The 20,189-nt window shown below is 42.7% G+C and overlaps 1 protein-coding gene across 4 annotated transcripts in view; it reads left to right on the top strand.

Annotated features, from left to right (window-relative positions):
* The first annotated feature begins 3,766 nt into the window (after positions 1-3,766).
* epb41l3a (erythrocyte membrane protein band 4.1-like 3a) overlaps positions 3,767-20,189 on the top strand; it is a 58,743-nt gene continuing 42,320 nt past the window's right edge. For 3 of the 4 annotated variants that reach the window (XM_042399688.1, XM_042399689.1, XM_042399690.1), the window contains exons 1-6: positions 5,908-5,978; positions 7,536-7,635; positions 7,722-7,901; positions 19,842-19,946; positions 20,028-20,070; positions 20,179-20,189. The exon at positions 20,179-20,189 is cut by the window's right edge and continues 65 nt beyond it. In XM_042399688.1, coding sequence (XP_042255622.1) covers positions 7,546-7,635; positions 7,722-7,901; positions 19,842-19,946; positions 20,028-20,070; positions 20,179-20,189 — 429 coding nt within the window. In that variant the 5' untranslated portion in view covers positions 5,908-5,978; positions 7,536-7,545. Of the gene's footprint in view, positions 4,001-5,907; positions 5,979-7,535; positions 7,636-7,721; positions 7,902-19,841; positions 19,947-20,027; positions 20,071-20,178 lie in introns of those variants that run through there. The other variant, XM_042399687.1, reaches the window with a different exon arrangement.

The following is a 20,189-nucleotide window of genomic DNA, read 5'->3' as shown; positions in this document are numbered from 1 at the left end:
CCGTCCTGACCAGTCCTGAGCCGTCCAGACCCGTCCTGAAAAGTCCTGATCCATCCTGACCAGTCCTGACCAGTCCTGATCCGTCCTGACCAGTCCTGACCTGTCCTGACCAGTCCTGAAAAGTCCTGGCCAGTCCTGAAAAGTCCTGATCCATCCCAACCCCTCCTGATCTGCTCTGATCTGTCCTGACCAGTCCTGACCAGTCCTGACCTGTCCTGAAAAGTCCTGACCCGTCCTGATCCATCCTGACCCCTCCTGATCCGTTCTGATCCGTCCTGACCAGTCCTGACCTGTCCTGACCAGTCCTGAAAAGTCCTGACCTGTCCCGACCAGTCCTGACCTGTCCTGACCAGTCCTGAAAAGTCCTGATCCGTCCCGACCCCTCCTGATCCGTTCTGATCTGTCCTGATCCGTCCCGATCCGTCCCGATCCGTCCCGACCCGTCCCGACCCCTCCTGATCTGTCCTGATCCGTCTCGACAAGTCCTGACCCATCCCGCCCTGTCCTGATCCATCCTGACCAGTCCTGATCTGTCCTGACCCGTCCTGACAAGTCCTGACCCATCCCGCCCTGTCCTGATCCATCCTGACCAGTCCTGATCTGTCCTGACCCGTCCCGACAAGTCCTGACCCGTCCCGACCAGTCCTGACCCGTCCTGACCAGTCCTGAGCCGTCCAGACCCGTCCTGAAAAGTCCTGATCCATCCTGACCAGTCCTGACCAGTCCTGATCCGTCCTGATCCATCCTGAAAAGTCCTGACCAGTCCTGATCTATCCTGACCAGTCCTGACCTGTCCTGACCAGTCCTGACCAGTCCTGACCAGTCCTGAAAAGTCCTGACCCATCCCGACCAGTCCTGACCCGTCCTGACCAGTCCTGAGCCGTCCAGACCCGTCCTGAAAAGTCCTGATCCATCCTGACCAGTCCTGACCAGTCCTGATCCGTCCTGACCAGTCCTGACCTGTCCTGACCAGTCCTGAAAAGTCCTGACCCGTCCTGATCCATCCCGACCCCTCCTGATCCGTTCTGATCCATCCTGACCAGTCCTGAAAAGTCCTGACCAGTCCTGATCTGTCCTGATCCATCCTGAAAAGTCATGACCAGTCCTGACTCGACCCGACAAGTCCTGACCCGTCCTGATCCGACCCGACAAGTCCTGATCCATCCCTTCCTGATCTGTCCTGGTCCATCCTGACAAGTCCTGACCTGTCCTGATCCATCTCGACCCTTCCTGATCCGTTCTGATCCGTCCTGACCAGTCCTGTGATCGGTGACGCCTCCTGGCGATGCGTCCACATGCTGAGGTGAAAGTCTGATGGCAGAGAAGTCAAACGGTTGTCAGTCCTGAATCTTATTTGAACTTAATGACTGTGAAAATGATTCTGCTGACGTGAGTTTTGCTGCTGAGGTTGTGGATCTGCAGGATCTGCAGGATCTGAAGGATCTGCAGGATCTGAAGGATCTGCATCACCCAACACTTCATTTTAAATAAATACTTTCAGCACAGAACAGTTTTGTTTGCTGAAACTAAATGATTTAATTTAGTTTAATTTAGATAAAATATGTTTGTTTCAATGATCACTTATTAAAGGTCCAGTGTGCAGAATTTTTCCATTCTGCGCTGCTGTAGGAACATGGCGTTGTAACATGGCGGCTCCGTGGAAGAGGACCCGCCCCCTCTGTAGATATAAGGGCTCATTCTAAGGAAACGAAAACACAACGATTCTTATTTTCAGGTGGTTAGACACTAAATAAAACATACTTATAAATATTATATTCCATTTCTGCCAAGTCTGTTCAGCTGGATGCTACTAAACTCTACACACTGGACCTTTAAATAAAGTTAAACATGAAACTTCTCACCTGGCTGCACTGATGTCACAGTGACATCACCGGTAGGTGTGGCTACAGAACTGATGATGAAATATATAAACACAAACACTCAAATATTCATGTTATTATTTTAACACAATGCCTTCTTCTTCTTCTTCTTCTTCTTCTTTTGGGATGAATCACCTCCTGTCTCCATCCAATGCACTGGTGAGTTCACACACACACACACACACACACACACACACACACACAACCCCCCCTTCCTCATGTCAGACGGACCTTCTTGCCTCCATCTTCACTTGAACCAATTTCAGGGTCATCTCAAAGCTTTTATTTCTGCTCTCAGCGAGGACACACAAGAGCAGCCTTAACCAAAGTCTTTTACTGGCCCCCTTATTGGATATCAGTTATTGATTGGATGCTGCAGCTGATCAGACTGATCTGATACATCACAACATCACTGAGGAGATAAATTACAGATTCAACTCTAGTGAATCACTCCTGAGTTTGATATTTGATCTGTTTTCTGATTCATCTTCTAGTTAAATATCTGTTTATTAGTCTGATCAACAAAAGAATCATAACAGATAAAATAACTGTTTAACTGTTATTATGGATCATATTAAAGTCAGAGAGAGTCTGTCAGCAAGAAACATTTATATTTTACATCATTTATCATCATTTATTCAGTCACATGAGTGTCGGGTTTGATACGAGTTACAATATTTCAGTTTTCACTGAAACATTTAACCCAATAAATGATTTCCATGTTTTACAGACTCTCTGATCATATATGAGTTCACTATCAGAGTATCAATAAATACAAATGCAAATAATCAATAAATTATATTAAGAAACTCTGCCAGTTGAAATGGTTCCTGTACACAGTACGCAGTATAAATACTGCAGTATACAGTACACAGTATGAATACTGCAGTACACAGTACACAGTGTAAATACTGAGCAGGACATAGTACACAGTATAAATACTGAGCAGGACATAGTACACAGTATAAATACTGCAGTACACAGTACACAGTATAAATACTGAGCAGGACATAGTACACAGTATAAATACTGCAGTACACAGTACACAGTGTAAATACTGCAGTACACAGTACACAGTATAAATACTGCAGTACACAGTACACAGTATAAATACTGAGCAGGACATAGTACACAGTATAAATACTGCAGTACACAGTACACAGTGTAAATACTGCAGTACACAGTACACAGTGTAAATACTGAGCAGTACACAGTACACAGTATAAATACTGAGCAGGACATAGTATGCAGTATAAATACTGAGCAGGACATAGTACACAGTATAAATACTGCAGTACACAGTACACAGTATAAATACTGAGCAGGACATAGTACACAGTATAAATACTGCAGTACACAGTACACAGTGTAAATACTGCAGTACACAGTACACAGTGTAAATACTGAGCAGTACACAGTACACAGTATAAATACTGCAGTACACAGTACATGGTGTAAATACTGAGCAGGACACAGTACACAGTATAAATACTGCAGTACACAGTAAACAGTATGAATACTGCAGTACACAGTACACAGTGTAAATACTGAGCAGTACACAGTACACAGTATAAATACTGCAGTACACAGTACATGGTGTAAATACTGAGCAGGACACAGTACACAGTATAAATACTGCAGTACACAGTAAACAGTATAAATACTGCAGTACACAGTATGCAGTATAAATACTGAGCAGTACACAGTACACAGTATAAATACTGCAGTACACAGTAAACAGTATGAATACTGCAGTACACAGTACACAGTGTAAATACTGAGCAGGACAGAGTACACAGTATAAATACTGCAGTACACAGTAAACAGTATAAATACTGCAGTACACAGTATGCAGTATAAATACTGAGCAGGACACAGTTGTTGGGCCTTGCCTACAAGTTTGGCTATCAGAAATAATTAATGATTATCAATAGCAAGATGGAGCACACACAGCATGCAAACAATATGGCCGACAAAGAGAACCACAGAGACTAAAAGCTAGACCATCAGACCATGTGGTGTCTTGAACCACCTGAAGCAAAGTTGGGTTTTAAATCTCTTAACTGTGTTTCTCTGTTTAAGACCAACTGGTGAAGGCTAAAGGTGCTGGTTAGGAAGAGGTTAGTTACATGCAAGGCCGAGTTACTGGATGTAACATGTGTTAAGCATGCTAACATTAGCTTAGCAGTGTGGCTATGCATTAACCTATGCTAACATTAACTTAGCGGTGTGGCTATGCAATAACCTATGCTAACATTAACTTAGCGGTGTGGCTATGCAATAACCTATGCTAACATTAACTTAGCGGTGTGGCTATGCAATAACCTATGCTAACATTAACTTAGCGGTGTGGCTATGCAATAACCTATGCTAACATTAACTTAGCAGTGTGGCGTTCCAATAACCTTACCATCACAACAATAGTTCACTGAGTCTTATGCAGGCTCTCGCGTCCTCTGCGGTTGTGTGTGTGTCTGCTGTGAGCAGGAGAAACCAGAGAGCTGAGCAGCAGCAACTGTGAGGGGAAAGTGAAAGAGGAAGGAGATCTCTAGTTTTGTTAATCTGGGTCCATGAGTGGAACCACCAAGGACTGGGGACAGTTTCTCCCTTTGTGTCTTTGAGTCTTGAAACTTATGGCCAGCTGGTGACCCATCACAGCATAAATAGAGAATGCAGGTTTTTGTTAAACAGGAAACAGCTGCTGCAGTGATAACTGTGAGGCTTCATTAGTGTCACAGTGCACATGTGTGCAGACACAAAGTCCATCTCAAGTCTCTACAGCTTTTAAAGTGATCGATGGCCAATCAGTTGTTAAAGTGACCGACGGCCGATCAGCTGTCGCCGTCATCAGAAACAGATGTCGCTTCAATGGATTCTGCGTTTCCGCTCTAAAACGTTGAGATGCTCGTGAGGGAAACGTGGATGCAGTTAATAGACTTCATCTTTAATCAGCTGTTTTTCATTACGCTAACTTACGCTTCCTCACGTCCTCTCTAACTTGATGCGGCAGGTGGTTTGTTACACAGAAACATCTGGGAAGTCGTCCATGGAAACTGGAAAAGGGCGGCACTTTCTAAAAATCCGTGGCAGGTGCTTGGATGATCCATCTGTCCATCACTGTCATACGTTGAGAGGCAGCTGGACACAAACACATAACTCATGATGTGATCTGGAGAGGAGACCTTCTCTCCTCCCTGACCGCCATCATGAAGGATCTTCCAATCCCTTTAATGCTCCTGGAGGAGACGAGGACAGAGGAACCACAGGTGTATCCACCCCTTTGATCAAATGTGTTTATTGAATGGTTATTGGTTATTGATTGGTCAGCTGATCTGACAGGTTGTTGTTGTAATACAGCAGATCAGGAAAACTACCAGGAACAGGAATAAGGGCACCAACAGCAGCTGATCATATTTATTCATAAAATAAAAGAATCAATCAATCATAAAAAACACTCTTGTAACTTTATTATTTTCCTCATGAGCGAAAAAGCTTCTTATCTTCTTCTTCTGTTTCAGTACGTCTTCTTCAGGAAGATATGACGTCACACAGCTGCGTCTGTCACAAACTAAATATTTTATTTAAACATATTCTGCAGCTGCTTTTATTGTTGCTTTAAGTCATTTCTGTTCGTTCAGTAACAGATTTAAATTGTGCTGCTGCAGATCGATAATCAAATGATAAATATTGGATCAGTCATCAGCTGTTTTCCTTCTAGCTATCAAATTATTACGTAACTTACGTTAAACTTTTTAATTTATTATACATAGTTTTAAGTTAAAACTTTACAGTTTAAACTGTTACTTAGTAATTTCTACATATATGTATATATATATATATATATATATATTATCTACGTCATCAGTAGTTTTCTCCTGATTGGTGGATTAAACTCCTCCGTCCTCACCGTGAAGGAAGCGAGGAGACACGTTAGTGTGATGAAGAGCAGCCGACAGCTGACAACAGCTGCCTCCGCGCCGTGCGTCGTGACGTCACCGCGCCGTGCTGTGACGCGTAGAGAGAGTGACGTATTTAAAAAGAAAAAAGTCTTCCGTCCGTTACCGGGAGGAAGAGGCCGACCGTCCTGCACGAGGACAGGTAAGAGATGCTCATGGTTTGAGGTTATTGATGACAGATAAAACTGATCAGTTTATGATCAATGATCAGAGGGCGCGCGATTCCGATTGGCTGGCAGAGAGAGAGAGAGAGAGAGAGAGAGAGAGCATCATTCTGCTTCATCACACTGCAGCTCTCTCTGTGTGTGTGTGTGTGTGTGTGTGTGTGTGTGTGTGTGTGTGTGTGTGTGTGTGTGGTGTGTGTGTGTGTGTGTGTGTGTGTGTGTGTGTGTGTGTGTGTGTGTGTTGCAGCAGGGTGTTTCCTGCTGCAGGATGATCTGATCCGCAGCCACAAAGACCAGAGATCAACCCTGAAATATCTTCTTAATATGTGTGTTTGTTGTTTAACAAAAATAATAATAACAACAACAATAACAATAACACTATTATCCTGGGTGTATTCTATATTTTAAGGTTGGAGCTGGTTTATTTATATTTATATGTTATTAATAAAATCTTTGCAGCAGAGTAAAGTACTACAGCTGCTTTTACTTCAAACAACATAAACAATAAGAATAAAATGAAAGAAAAGACATTTTCTTAAAATATCATAAACAGAATAAAAACAAAATGTAGCCGATTATTTAATTAATAATAATCAATAATTGATCATTGGAATCAATAACTAATTAATGTTAATAATTATCATTAAACAGCAGCAGCTTATGTCATGATGACACAAAGATTTCTTTGGGGGGGTCTGTCCCCCCCCCTTTGACCCACATCTTCATCATCATCATCATCATCAGTCTGATGTGGAGTCAAAAGCAGATTACATCTGATTGTCTCTCCACCCTAATCCACCCCCCCCCCTCCCTGCATTACCATGGCAACCATTCACCTGACAGCTGGAGGGGTCAACAGATGGTAACCAGGGGGCTGGGCTCAGGCTGATGACATCATCAGATACTGACCAGTACTCTGAAATTTACAAACAAACCAACAATAAAAGTCACATTACTGCTTTTTTAAAGCAAGATTTCTTCTTCTTCCTCTTCTTCCTCTTCTTCTTCCTCTTCTTCCTCTTCTTCCTCTTCTTCCTCTTCTTCCTCTTCTTCTTCTCTCTGCTGGCTGCAGTCAAAGTCAATGAAAATCAAGTATAACACACTGAACGCACCTTAAAGACTGACATCAGTCGATTCAGGGAATGAAAGTGACTCCAGAGCGCCGACAGGGAGAGAAGACACAGAAACAGCTGCTTCACCTTCACAGGTGAACCGCTGTCATCACGATGAGGCCACTCGTTTATTCAGTAGATCTCCATCTGTGGCACCGCTAATGCTTATATAAATAATGCTATATAGTGTAGTGACAGACTGGCTGCAGATTGACGGCGTGTGACAGAGAAGCTGATCGAGTCTGAAGTTTGAGTTCACTGTTGTTTTTGTTTCAGTTTGTGTCTCCGCCTTCATTCTTCTGTCATTCCTTCAGTTCATTTGCATGTTTCCTAGATAGCCAATCAGCTTCCAGCTCTGTGTGCTCTCTCACCTCAGGAGCCAATCAGCAGCTCCATTGTAACCATGTCATCACTGTCTTGCAGGTGAATCACCATGACAACAGAACCAGGTGAGCCGCAAGAGGCCCAGCCCAAAGAGGCAGAATCTTTCCCTGAAGCTGCTGCCCATTCCACACCTAAACTGGTAAAAACATCAAGAAATGAATGATCAATAAGCAGATTATTAGTTATTGCTGCAGTGAAATGTGACATCACTTCCTGCATCCTCAGGGAGGGGAAGGCGGTCCGTCCCAGAACCAAGCTCAAAGCTCACTGGGCGAGGACTCGACCAGTCACCTGTCGTCAAGCAGTCGGATCGCTCGCTCTCCGGCCAGAAACCCGCTGAGCTTTAGGACCATGCAGACTAAAGTGACCCTGCTGGACGGCTCGCTATTCACCTGCACTGTGGAGGTGAGACAGGTAGAGACAGGTGAGACGGGTAGAGACAGGTGAGACGGGTAGAGACAACTGAGACAGGTGAAATGAGTAGAGACAGGTAGAGACAGGTGAGACAAGTAGAGACAGGTGAGACGGGTAGAGACAGGTGAGACAAGTAGAGACAGGTGAGACGGGTAGAGACAAATAGAGACAGGTGAAATGAGTAGAGACAGGTAGAGACAGGTGAAATGAGTAGAGACAGGTAGAGACAGGTGAAATGAGTAGAGACAGGTAGAGACAAGTGAGACAGGTGAGATGAGTAGAGACAAGTGAGACAGGTGAGACAAATAGAGACAGGTGAGACAAGTAGAGACAGGTGAAATGAGTAGAGACAGGTAGAGACAGGTGAAATGAGTAGAGACAGGTAGAGACAAGTGAGACAGGTGAGACCGTTAGAGACAGGTAGAGACAAGTGAGACAGGTGAGACAAGTTGAGACAGGTGAGATGAGTAGAGACAGGTGAGATGAGTAGAGACAGGTAGAGACAGGTGAGACAAGTAGAGACAGGTGAGACAGGTAGAGACAGGTGAGATGAGTAGAGACAGGTAGAGACAGGTGAGACAAGTAGAGACAGGTGAGACAAGTAGAGACAGGTGAGACAGGTAGAGACAGGTGAGATGAGTAGAGACAGGTAGAGACAGGTGAGACAAGTAGAGACAGGTGAGACAAGTAGAGACAGGTGAGACAGGTAGAGACAGGTGAGATGAGTAGAGACAGGTAGAGACAGGTGAGACAAGTTGAGACAGGTGAGATGAGTAGAGACAGGTGAGATGAGTAGAGACAGGTAGAGACAGGTGAGACAAGTAGAGACAGGTGAGACAAGTAGAGACAGGTGAGACAAGTAGAGACAAATAGAGACAGGTAGAGACAGGTAGAGACAGGTGAGACAAGTAGAGACAGGTGAGACAGGTAGAGACAGGTGAGATGAGTAGAGACAGGTGAGACAGGTAGAGACAGGTGAGACAGGTAGAGACAGGTGAGATGAGTAGAGACAGGTGAGACAGGTAGAGACAGGTGAGACAGGTAGAGACAGGTGAGACAGGTAGAGACAGGTGAGATGAGTAAAGACAGGTAGAGACAGGTGAGACAGGTAGAGACAGGTGAGACAGGTAGAGACAGGTGAGATGAGTAGAGACAGGTGAGACAGGTAGAGACAGGTGAGACAGGTAGAGACAGGTGAGATGAGTAGAGACAGGTAGAGACAGGTGAGACAGGTAGAGACAGGTGAGATGAGTAGAGACAGGTGAGACAGGTAGAGACAGGTGAGATGAGTAGAGACAGGTAGAGACAGGTGAGACAGGTAAAGACAGGTGAGATGAGTAGAGACAGGTAGAGACAGGTGAGATGAGTAGAGACAGGTGAGACAGGTAGAGACAGGTGAGACAAGTAGAGACAGGTAGAGACAGGTGAGACAAGTAGAGACAGGTGAGACAAGTAGAGACAGGTAGAGACAGGTAGAGACAGGTGAGACAGGTAGAGACAGGTGAGATGAGTAGAGACAGGTGAGACAGGTAGAGACAGGTGAGACAAGTAGAGACAGGTAGAGACAGGTGAGACAAGTAGAGACAGGTAGAGACAGGTAGAGACAGGTGAGACAAGTAGAGACAGGTAGAGACAGGTGAGATGAGTAGAGACAGGTAGAGACAGGTAGAGACAGGTGAGACAAGTAGAGACAGGTAGAGACAGGTGAGACAAGTAGAGACAGGTAGAGACAGGTAGAGACAGGTGAGACAAGTAGAGACAGGTAGAGACAGGTGAGATGAGTAGAGACAGGTAGAGACAGGTAGAGACAGGTGAGACAAGTAGAGACAGGTAGAGACAGGTGAGACAAGTAGAGACAGGTAGAGACAGGTGAGATGAGTAGAGACAAGTAGAGACAGGTAGAGACAGGTGAGACAAGTAGAGACAGGTAGAGACAGGTAGAGACAGGTGAGATGAGTAGAGACAGGTAGAGACAGGTAGAGACAGGTGAGATGAGTAGAGACAGGTGAGACAGGTAGAGACAGGTGAGACAGGTAGAGACAGGTGAGATGAGTAGAGACAGGTGAGACAGGTAGAGACAGGTGAGACAAGTAGAGACAGGTAGAGACAGGTGAGACAGGTAGAGACAGGTGAGATGAGTAGAGACAGGTAGAGACAGGTGAGATGAGTAGAGACAGGTGAGACAAGTAGAGACAGGTAGAGACAGGTGAGATGAGTAGAGACAGGTAGAGACAGGTAGAGACAGGTGAGACAAGTAGAGACAGGTAGAGACAGGTGAGATGAGTAGAGACAGGTAGAGACAGGTAGAGACAGGTGAGATGAGTAGAGACAGGTGAGATGAGTAGAGACAGGTGAGACAGGTAGAGACAGGTGAGACAGGTAGAGACAGGTGAGATGAGTAGAGACAGGTGAGACAGGTAGAGACAGGTGAGACAAGTAGAGACAGGTAGAGACAGGTGAGACAGGTAGAGACAGGTGAGATGAGTAGAGACAGGTAGAGACAGGTGAGATGAGTAGAGACAGGTGAGATGAGTAGAGACAGGTGAGACAAGTAGAGACAGGTAGAGACAGGTGAGACAGGTAGAGACAGGTAGAGACAGGTGAGACAAGTAGAGACAGGTGAGACAAGTAGAGACAGGTAGAGACAGGTAGAGACAAGTAGAGACAGGTAGAGACAGGTGAGACAGGTAGAGACAGGTGAGACAGGTAGAGACAGGTGAGATGAGTAGAGACAGGTGAGACAGGTAGAGACAGGTGAGACAAGTAGAGACAGGTAGAGACAGGTGAGACAAGTAGAGACAGGTAGAGACAGGTAGAGACAGGTGAGATGAGTAGAGACAGGTAGAGACAGGTAGAGACAGGTGAGACAAGTAGAGACAGGTGAGATGAGTAGAGACAGGTAGAGACAGGTAGAGACAGGTGAGATGAGTAGAGACAGGTGAGATGAGTAGAGACAGGTGAGACAGGTAGAGACAGGTGAGACAAGTAGAGACAGGTAGAGACAGGTGAGATGAGTAGAGACAGGTGAGACAGGTAGAGACAGGTGAGACAAGTAGAGACAGGTAGAGACAGGTGAGACAGGTAGAGACAGGTGAGATGAGTAGAGACAGGTGAGATGAGTAGAGACAGGTGAGACAAGTAGAGACAGGTAGAGACAGGTAGAGACAGGTAGAGACAGGTGAGACAAGTAGAGACAGGTGAGACAAGTAGAGACAGGTAGAGACAGGTGAGACAAGTAGAGACAGGTAGAGACAGGTAGAGACAGGTGAGATGAGTAGAGACAGGTAGAGACAGGTAGAGACAGGTGAGACAGGTAGAGACAGGTGAGACAGGTAGAGACAGGTGAGATGAGTAGAGACAGGTGAGACAGGTAGAGACAGGTGAGACAAGTAGAGACAGGTAGAGACAGGTGAGACAAGTAGAGACAGGTAGAGACAGGTAGAGACAGGTGAGATGAGTAGAGACAGGTAGAGACAGGTAGAGACAGGTGAGATGAGTAGAGACAGGTGAGACAGGTAGAGACAGGTGAGACAGGTAGAGACAGGTGAGATGAGTAGAGACAGGTGAGACAGGTAGAGACAGGTGAGACAAGTAGAGACAGGTAGAGACAGGTGAGACAGGTAGAGACAGGTGAGATGAGTAGAGACAGGTAGAGACAGGTGAGATGAGTAGAGACAGGTAGAGACAGGTAGAGACAGGTGAGATGAGTAGAGACAGGTGAGATGAGTAGAGACAGGTGAGATGAGTAGAGACAGGTAGAGACAGGTGAGATGAGTAGAGACAGGTGAGATGAGTAGAGACAGGTGAGATGAGTAGAGACAGGTAGAGACAGGTGAGATGAGTAGAGACAGGTAGAGACAGTTACAGACGGGTGTGTGTGTTTTCAGTGAGGCCAATGGTAACCACATGCTATGGCGGCGGGGCAGGATGTCGTGGGTTTCCCTCCGCTATACTTCAGTAAATCCTGTTATATACGTAGCCACAATAAAGCGAGCAGCATCATTCCCAAAGTTTCCAAAAGCTTCCCAAAAGTTTCTGATGTCGTCTGTACCAGGAAAGTCAAGCAAAGCTCGCACAAAAAGCCTGCAACCTAAAATATCAGACTCCTGTTGGATGCTGACCCTAACGCTAGCATTAGCTGCTAGCTTGGTTAACACAGTGCATCAGTAATTCACATTAACTTTGATAATGCTTATGCTAATGCTAATTTTGGCTAGTGAAGAACAGGCTTAAAACAAAATGTACTTACCAGAAAAAGAGAACAGCCGACTCCTTAGAGCCAGTTAGAGAAAATCTCCTCAAGTAAAGGTCCAGAACATCATAATGTCTAACTGGTGTTATGACTCAGTGCCTGGTAGTTTAGTATGTCGTCAACAACTGACTGTCAAATAAAGAATTCAATAATATTTCAACAATATTTATTGTCAGTTTTCACGTTGAACTGGAGGGATTATAAATAATAAGTACTCTAATAATAAATAAACGTTCTTTTCTATTTTCAAGTAAAATAAGGGCTGTATTTAAAAATACAATATTTAACAGAGAGCTTATGAAAAATGTGCATCTTAAAATAAAGTGCTAAATTTTAGAAAAATGATATAAAAAGTGTCGCTTGAGTTTCCCTTTTTCTTCTTTTTGTTAACTCCATTTCACATCTTAACAGTCTCGACCAATTTTATAATAAAAAATCTCAATACATCTTAACATTTGAAAGGCTTTAACACCCGCTGCCCCACTTTCTCTTGTTCAGTGAGAAAAGTGAGCTCCAGCTTGTCCTGCCAGGATTTTAAATCTGAAAGGTGTCAGGATTCTGGTTGATCAAGCATATTGGGCTCTTAGATCATTTATTTTCTGTCCCTTCAGTTCAGATTTGAGTGGATATGTTTGCACCAAAGATTTGTGCCTTGTCCCGTAGCGGCGCTTCACAGTCCCCACAATCTCGGAACATATGAAGAATGAACATGTAAGAATATGTCCATTCTTGATTAAACGTTCTGTTTCACTCTCTCTTACTAACTTGGCTTCTTCTCCAGATTCATCATTAACGTATACAAACTGAAATCTATCTGATAAATAGGACTTAAACCAGCTTAATGCAGTTCCTTTAATGCCAATTAAATGTTCCAGTCTCTGCAAAAGGATTTGATGGTCAATGGTGTCAAATGCAGCACTAAGATCTAACAGGACAAGTACAGAGACAAATCCTTTGTCCGATGCAGTTAGGAGGTCATTAGTGACTTTCACCAGTGCTGTCTCTGTGCTATGATGCCTCTAAATCCTGACTGAAAATCCTCAAATAAACTATTGTTATGTAGAAAGTCACATAACTGATTAGAGACTGCTTTCTCAAGGATCTTAGAGAGAAATGGAAGGTTAGATATAGGTCTATAATTGGCTAAAACACCTGAATCAAGAGTAGGCTTCTTAAGAAGAGGTTTAATTACAGCTACTTTAAAGGACTGTGGTACATAGCCTGTTACTAAAGACAGATTGATCATATCTAGTAAAGAAGTGCTCACTAAGGGTAAGACTTCCTTAAGCAGCCTAGTTGGGATCTAAGTGACAGGTTGATGGTTTAGCTGAACAAATCATTGAAGTTAGTTCAGACAAGTCTACTGGAGAAAAACAGTCCAAATATATGTCAGGATTTACTGCTGTTTCTAAGGTTCCTGTGTTTGGGGAGAGAACGGTGCCTGTTGAGGGCAGGAGGTGGTTAATTTTGTCTCTAATAGTTAGAATTTTATCATTAAAGAAGCTCATAAAGTCGTTACTACTGAGAGCTATAGGAATACATGGATCAGTAGAGTTATGACTCTTTGTCAGCCAAAGTGCTGAAAAGGAACCTAGGGCTGTTTTTATTCTCTTCTATTAATGCTGAGTAATAGGCGGCTCTGGCATTACAGAGGGCCTTCCTATATGTTTTAACACTATCTTGCCAGACTAAGTGAGATTCTTCCACTTTGGTGGAACGCCAAATCCTTTCATATGTTCATGATGTTTGCTTTAATTTGCAGGTTTGGGAGTTAAACCATGGAGCTAACCTCTTATGTTTTATTATCTTCCTTTTTAAGGGGGCGATGGAGTCGAGTGTTATTCGTAATGAGCCTGCAGCACTATCAACAAGATTATCAATTTGGGAGGAACTAAAGTTAACATAAGAGTCCTCTGTAGTATTGAGACATGGCAGTGAATTCAGTACTGATGGAATTGCTTCCTTAAATGTATCTACAACACTATCAGAGAGACATCTAGTGAGGACATTTTTGTCTAATGGTGTGTAATCCAGTAATAGGAATTCAAAAGTTATTAAGAAATGATCTGATAAAATAGGATTTTGTGGAAAAACTATTAAATGTTCAATTTCGATCCCATAAGTCAGAACAAGGTGGAGGGTGTGGTTCAGACGGTGAGTGGGATTATTTACACACTGAGAGAAGCCAATTGAGTCTAATAATGAGATAAATGCAGTACTGAGACTGTCATTATCAACGTCCACATGAATATTAAATCACCTACTATAATTACTTTATCTGTACTAAGGACTAAGTTTGATAAAAACTCTGAGAATTCAGATAAGAGTTCAGAGTACGGACCAGGAGGACGGTTCACTATAACACATAGAACTGGCTGTAAAGTTTTCCAGGTTGGCTGAGAGACTAAGAACAAGACTTTCTAATGAGTTATAATGAAGTTCAGGTCTAGAGTTGATAATTAGGCTGTGACTCCTCCTCCTCGGCCAGTGTCTGGAGGAATGTGAGTATTAATATGACTGGGAGGACTGGATTCATTTAGACTGACATGTTCTTCATGACACAGCCAGGTTTCAGTAAGACAATCAATCAACATGATGATCTGAGATTAGATCGTTTACCAATACGGCTTCAGATGACAGAGATCTAATGTTCAAGAGTCCACATTTAATTCTCTTATTTTGTTGAACTGTTGCAGTAGTGGTTTTAATTTTTATTAGATTTTTATGTATAACTCCTCTTTTGTTTATTTTAGATTTAATTGATTTAAGTGGTCGGGGGACAGACGCAGTCTCTATGTGGTTTGGGGGACAGACGCAGTCTCTATGTGGTTTTGGGGACTGACGCGGTCTCTATGTGGTTTTGGGTGGGTAACTGCTCTAATGGAAGTGCAGAGAAGCGTGTAGGACTGCAGCTCTGCTTCCTGGTCTCAGCTCTGGGTTGTCATGGTTTTGGTCTACTAATAAACTCAGCCATATTTCTAGATATGAGAGCAGCTCCATCCAGAGTGGGATGTATGCCGTCTCTCCTAATCAGACCAGGTCTTCCCCAGAAAGTCTGCCAGTTATCTATGAAGCCCACATCGTTTGCTGGACGCCACCTCGACAGCCAGCGGTTGAATGATGACATGCAGCTATACATGACATCACTGGTCAGATTTTTTAAACTCAGATTTGAAAATACGAGTGATTCTACTACTAGGAATAATAAATAGAGACCAAAATGGGTTCACTGAGGGCTGTAAGGTGTTTAACAGCGTAAGAGGGGTTTTAAACATATTACATGCCCAGAGAGAGGCATCAGATACAGACTTCCTGTCATTAGGGTTAGGGATACTCGTTTGAACCTCCTGAATGGTTTGGGCTTGGGGAAAAGTTTTGTAACTGGGTGAAATTGTTATATAAAGAGCCATGTACAGAAACAGTTACTAACAATAATCTATCCAAACCAATTAAGATTAATAGAGGATGTAGAAAGGGTTGCCCATTATCTCCTCTCTTTTTTTTTTTACTATCACAATCGAACCTCTGGCAGTTGCAGTAAGAGATCACGCACTAATATCAGATATGGGTATAGGCCCAGTTGAACATTGCATAGCTCTTTATGTGGATGACATGATCCTTTTTCTTAAAAATCTGGGCAAATCTGTCCCAGCTCTCATGGATCTCATTTACAGATTTAGCAATGTATCTGGTTACAAAATTAATAACTCCAAATCCTCCATTTTGTTGTTTAATTTGGTCGAGAAAACCAACCTACCCAATCATGTGAGCCACTTTAAAACAGTTAACAGTTTTACATACTTAGGAATAAAAATTACTCACAGATTAGAAGAATTAGTACAAGCTAATTGTAATCCTGTCACAACTTCAATTTATGAGTTAATTGGTAGATGGTCATCACTTCCAATCTCCCAAATGGACAGAATTAACATACTGAAAATGAATACCCCCCCCTCAAGTTATTATATCTGTTCTTATCTATATCTGTTTCAAAATATTCCCTTGCCACCTCCTCTGAACCTCTTTTGTAGACTTAAGACATCATTCAATAATTTTATCTGGAAAGATAGATGTCCCAGACTTTGTTTGTCCCGTCTGTATCTATCTTAGGACTCGGGAGGGCTACAATACCCGAACTTATCAAGTCAAATCAATTTATTTATATCGCGCCAAATCACAATAGAAGTCATCTCAGGGCTGTTTTCACATAGAGCAGGTCTAGACTGAACTCTTTAATTTACAGAGACCCAACATTCCTCCAGCAGCAGCAGGAAAAACTCTCCTTTAACAGGAAGAAACCTCAAGCAGACCTGGACTCTAGGTGGACGCCATCTGCCTCGACCGTGGTATTTGCAGTGGTATTACCAACTCAAGTGAGAACTATGACGTACTGTTACTCAACAAAAAACTTGCCAGCATGGAAAGACATTAAGACTCACTCTGTAAAGCTTCAGCTACTGGCATTCATTTACTCTGGTAATCCTAATAACCTTGAAAAGAGAACATCCAATCCTGTAGTGAGAAACATGATTGCTGTATGGTATGAGGTACAAAAATACTTAAAAGACACACCTGCTCTGGGGAAATAATTATTTTGTGCCAGGTGCGGTTGATCAGGGTTTTAAACTATGGGCTGATAGGGGAGTAAGACAAATTAGTGATATTTTTAGTCCTGAGGATGAGAATATTAAAAGATTTGCTTCCCCTATAAGACCTTTAGAGCTCAAGAGCTTTATTGGATCAAATCAAAAACAATCCATGGCCATTCCTGCTTTATCCTCATCGGAGAAAGTTCTAATTAAAAATCCCTTTGAAAAAGTAATCATATTGGAAATGTATGACTTGTTTATTGCTAGATCACTTGAATCCTCACATTTTAAATTGAATGCTTGGCAAGATAATCTACAAGAGGAGATACCAGTTGAGAAGTGGAGTAGGGCATGCAATAGAACTCATACTTCTAACAAACATTTAAAACTTCTGCAATACGACTTAATTAGAGTAAACATTACACCAGAAAAAAAAAGTTTAAAAAAGTTTAACCCCAACAGACTTATGCAACAAGTGCAGGGAGAACAAGGGAACATTCGTCCATGCATATGGAATTATGTCCAAGAAAAAGAAATTTTGGGAAGAAGTTGGACTAATAGCTTTGGAAGCTTTTTGTTCTGGGCATCTACCCAGAGAGACAAAACATTGATAGCAGCAACATGGTAGATTAATAGTAGACATGAAATGTCTCTCTGCTAACCTTTGGAAAAAAATACATATGTACTCAAGGACAAGCAAGAAAGATTTCAAAGTATCTAATATATATTAGTTAATATATATATATTTATACAGTATATTAGGAACAAGGATCTGTCCTATTGTTAGTCGAGTCTGGGGAAGTCGGATGAATGTAGAACAATATAAGAGATGACTATATCATCAAAGTGGCTCTTTTCAGATGTAACCCTTTTAAAAAAAAATTTATATTGTTATTTTTCATTTATTTTTTTATTTTAAACTATTACTATTTCACTATTTAAGTTATGCAATTGGACTCATTAGGAGTATGTATTTTTCTTTACCATTTATTATAATTTATTTGTTTATGTGCATGTATTATATGTATATATCAAATTAGGGCTGTGTGATATGAAGATATATATCGTGTGACAAGAGAAAAATTTCTATAGTTTTATATTATGCTCTTTCGTTTATATCGTTGTGACGCAAATCGCACTCGTTACGGCAGTATTTTCCATCATTTGGAGTCTGTCCATCTTTTGTGCAGATTACTCTTCTTGGCTTTTTACACGTGAAGCTTTTATTGCACTTACAGTAACATAACGAGGACGAGTTTAGTTGTCATCAACTCTCCACCGCTGTCTGTCTCACACGCGGAGGGCTAAGCCCCGCCCACTCTGAGAAGCAGTGAGATGGCGACTAAAAAGACGCAGTAGAGACTGTCTTTATTTATGTTATTTGCCAAATTTATGTGCGCTCTTTTAATTTCAGCTCAGTGTGTGAGAGTCTCTGCTACGGCTGCAGTGATGAGTGGAGGTGTGTGGGTGTGTTTGTGCTTTAGAACGTAACCGCCGTAAAACAATACGAAAAAAATGTTTTATTGATCTGATTCAACGGCTTTCTCACTAGCAGCGCTCCCTCTCTTCATTCACTCTCGAGCTCACTCGACCATAGCTTTCTCTCGTGTTTTTTAAAATGAATCGGGAAGCAGACAGAAAAGTCTAACTTAACTTTTAATGTTATAAAACAAAGAGAAATGTCTTCCCCTCGTCCTAGTAACGTCTTTGTCCTCCCTCATAGCAGCGTTTACAGCTCTGGGGTCTCATATATAAAAAATGGTGTGCGCCAAATAATAATCAGATTTATAAAACCATGCGTACACAAGAATGCATGTATATTTACCTTTATTAATCACAGTCCACCTGGAAATGTGCGCACAGGGATCAGCCTCATAACCCGCCCTCCACACGCCCACTTTCAACCATAGATGGTCGATGCAGAATCATTCATGAATATTGATGTACATGTGTCTCTTTCACTAATCACTCTCTCTGTCTTTAGACACCTAGCCAATCAGTGTTGAGAGTCAACGTATCGGACCCGCCCTCGTCACTTGTGCTTGACGTTTGAATGTTTTTCATAATGAGGATCTATAATTAATGTTTGATATGAAGTGAAGTTAAATGTGTGAGAGGATTACTATTCAATCTGGCTTCAATTCATCACCTCACCATCTGCGTCGTCGATTTCCCTTGTTGCCAAAATGTTCGTACGCATGGGTCAGAGTTTACATACAGGTGCGCACATTATCCTGTCAAGTTTGTTTTTATAGATCAAGACTTTTGCGTGGGAAGTAGGGTACACCTCTTTCAGGCCCTGTTTTGGGCATACGTAACGATTATAAATGAGACCCCTGGTCAGTCTCATCTCTGTCACGCCCCTGAAACCGGAACACCTGCATGCTGTAAAAGCACAAACGGAGGTGGCTTTATGCTGGTGGGTGGAGATGGAGGGGACGAACCAACTATTTATACATTGAATTAAAATGTGCTATATCGGGATAGGTATCGTTATCAGGATATGAAATGACCTATATCGGGATATGAGATGTTGGTCATATCGCCCAGTTCTATATCAAATATACATGCATACAATTTGATGTATATATAGTACTTATGCATACATGTGTTCCCTTTTTTATTTTACATAAAGATGAAAACCCAATAAACATATTGTTAAAAAAGATAACCAGATACCCTGCCTATCCCGAAGTACCCTCCATACCCTGACGTACCCTCCTTACCCCAACATACCTTCCCTACCCTGACGTACCCTCCTTACCCCAACATACCCTCCATACCCTGACGTACCCTCCTTACCCTGGCATATCCTCCCTACCCCAATGTACCTTCCTTACCCCAACATATCCTCCTTTCCCCAATGTACACTCCCTGCCTCGATGTACCCTACCTGCTCTGATGTAGCCTTCCTACCCCAACCTACCCTCCTTACCCTGACGTACCCTCCCTACTCTGACTTACCCTCCGTACCCTGACATATATCACATTCATCATCAACTCATTACATATTTCATACATATAACCCTAACTCTAACAAAATAGTTTTTACTGATGTAATAAAACAAAACATTTGTGTTCTTCATGTAGAAACGAGCACGTGGTCTGCAGCTGTTTGAGAAGGTGTGTGAACATGTCAACCTGCTGGAGAGAGACTACTTCGCTTTGTCCTTCAGAGATGCCGACAACAACAAGGTGTCTGTCTGTCTGTCTATCTATCTGTCTGCCTGCCTGTCTGCCTGCCTGTCTGTCTGACCTTTGACTTCTGTCTTGTAGAACTGGTTGGATCCAGGGAAGGAGATGAAGAAGCAGGTCAGAGGTCAGTAACACCACCCCATCTGTCTGTCTGGTTACTTGGTTATGTGGTTACCTGGTTGCTAAAGTTTAACTGTCTGTGTGAAATGATTCCCTCCTATCTGTCTCACAGGTGTTCCCTGG

The sequence above is a fragment of the Thunnus maccoyii genome, chromosome 21, assembly GCF_910596095.1.
Source record: "Thunnus maccoyii chromosome 21, fThuMac1.1, whole genome shotgun sequence".
Lineage (NCBI taxonomy): Eukaryota > Metazoa > Chordata > Actinopteri > Scombriformes > Scombridae > Thunnus > Thunnus maccoyii.
This window is presented reverse-complemented; position numbering and strand designations above follow the sequence as displayed.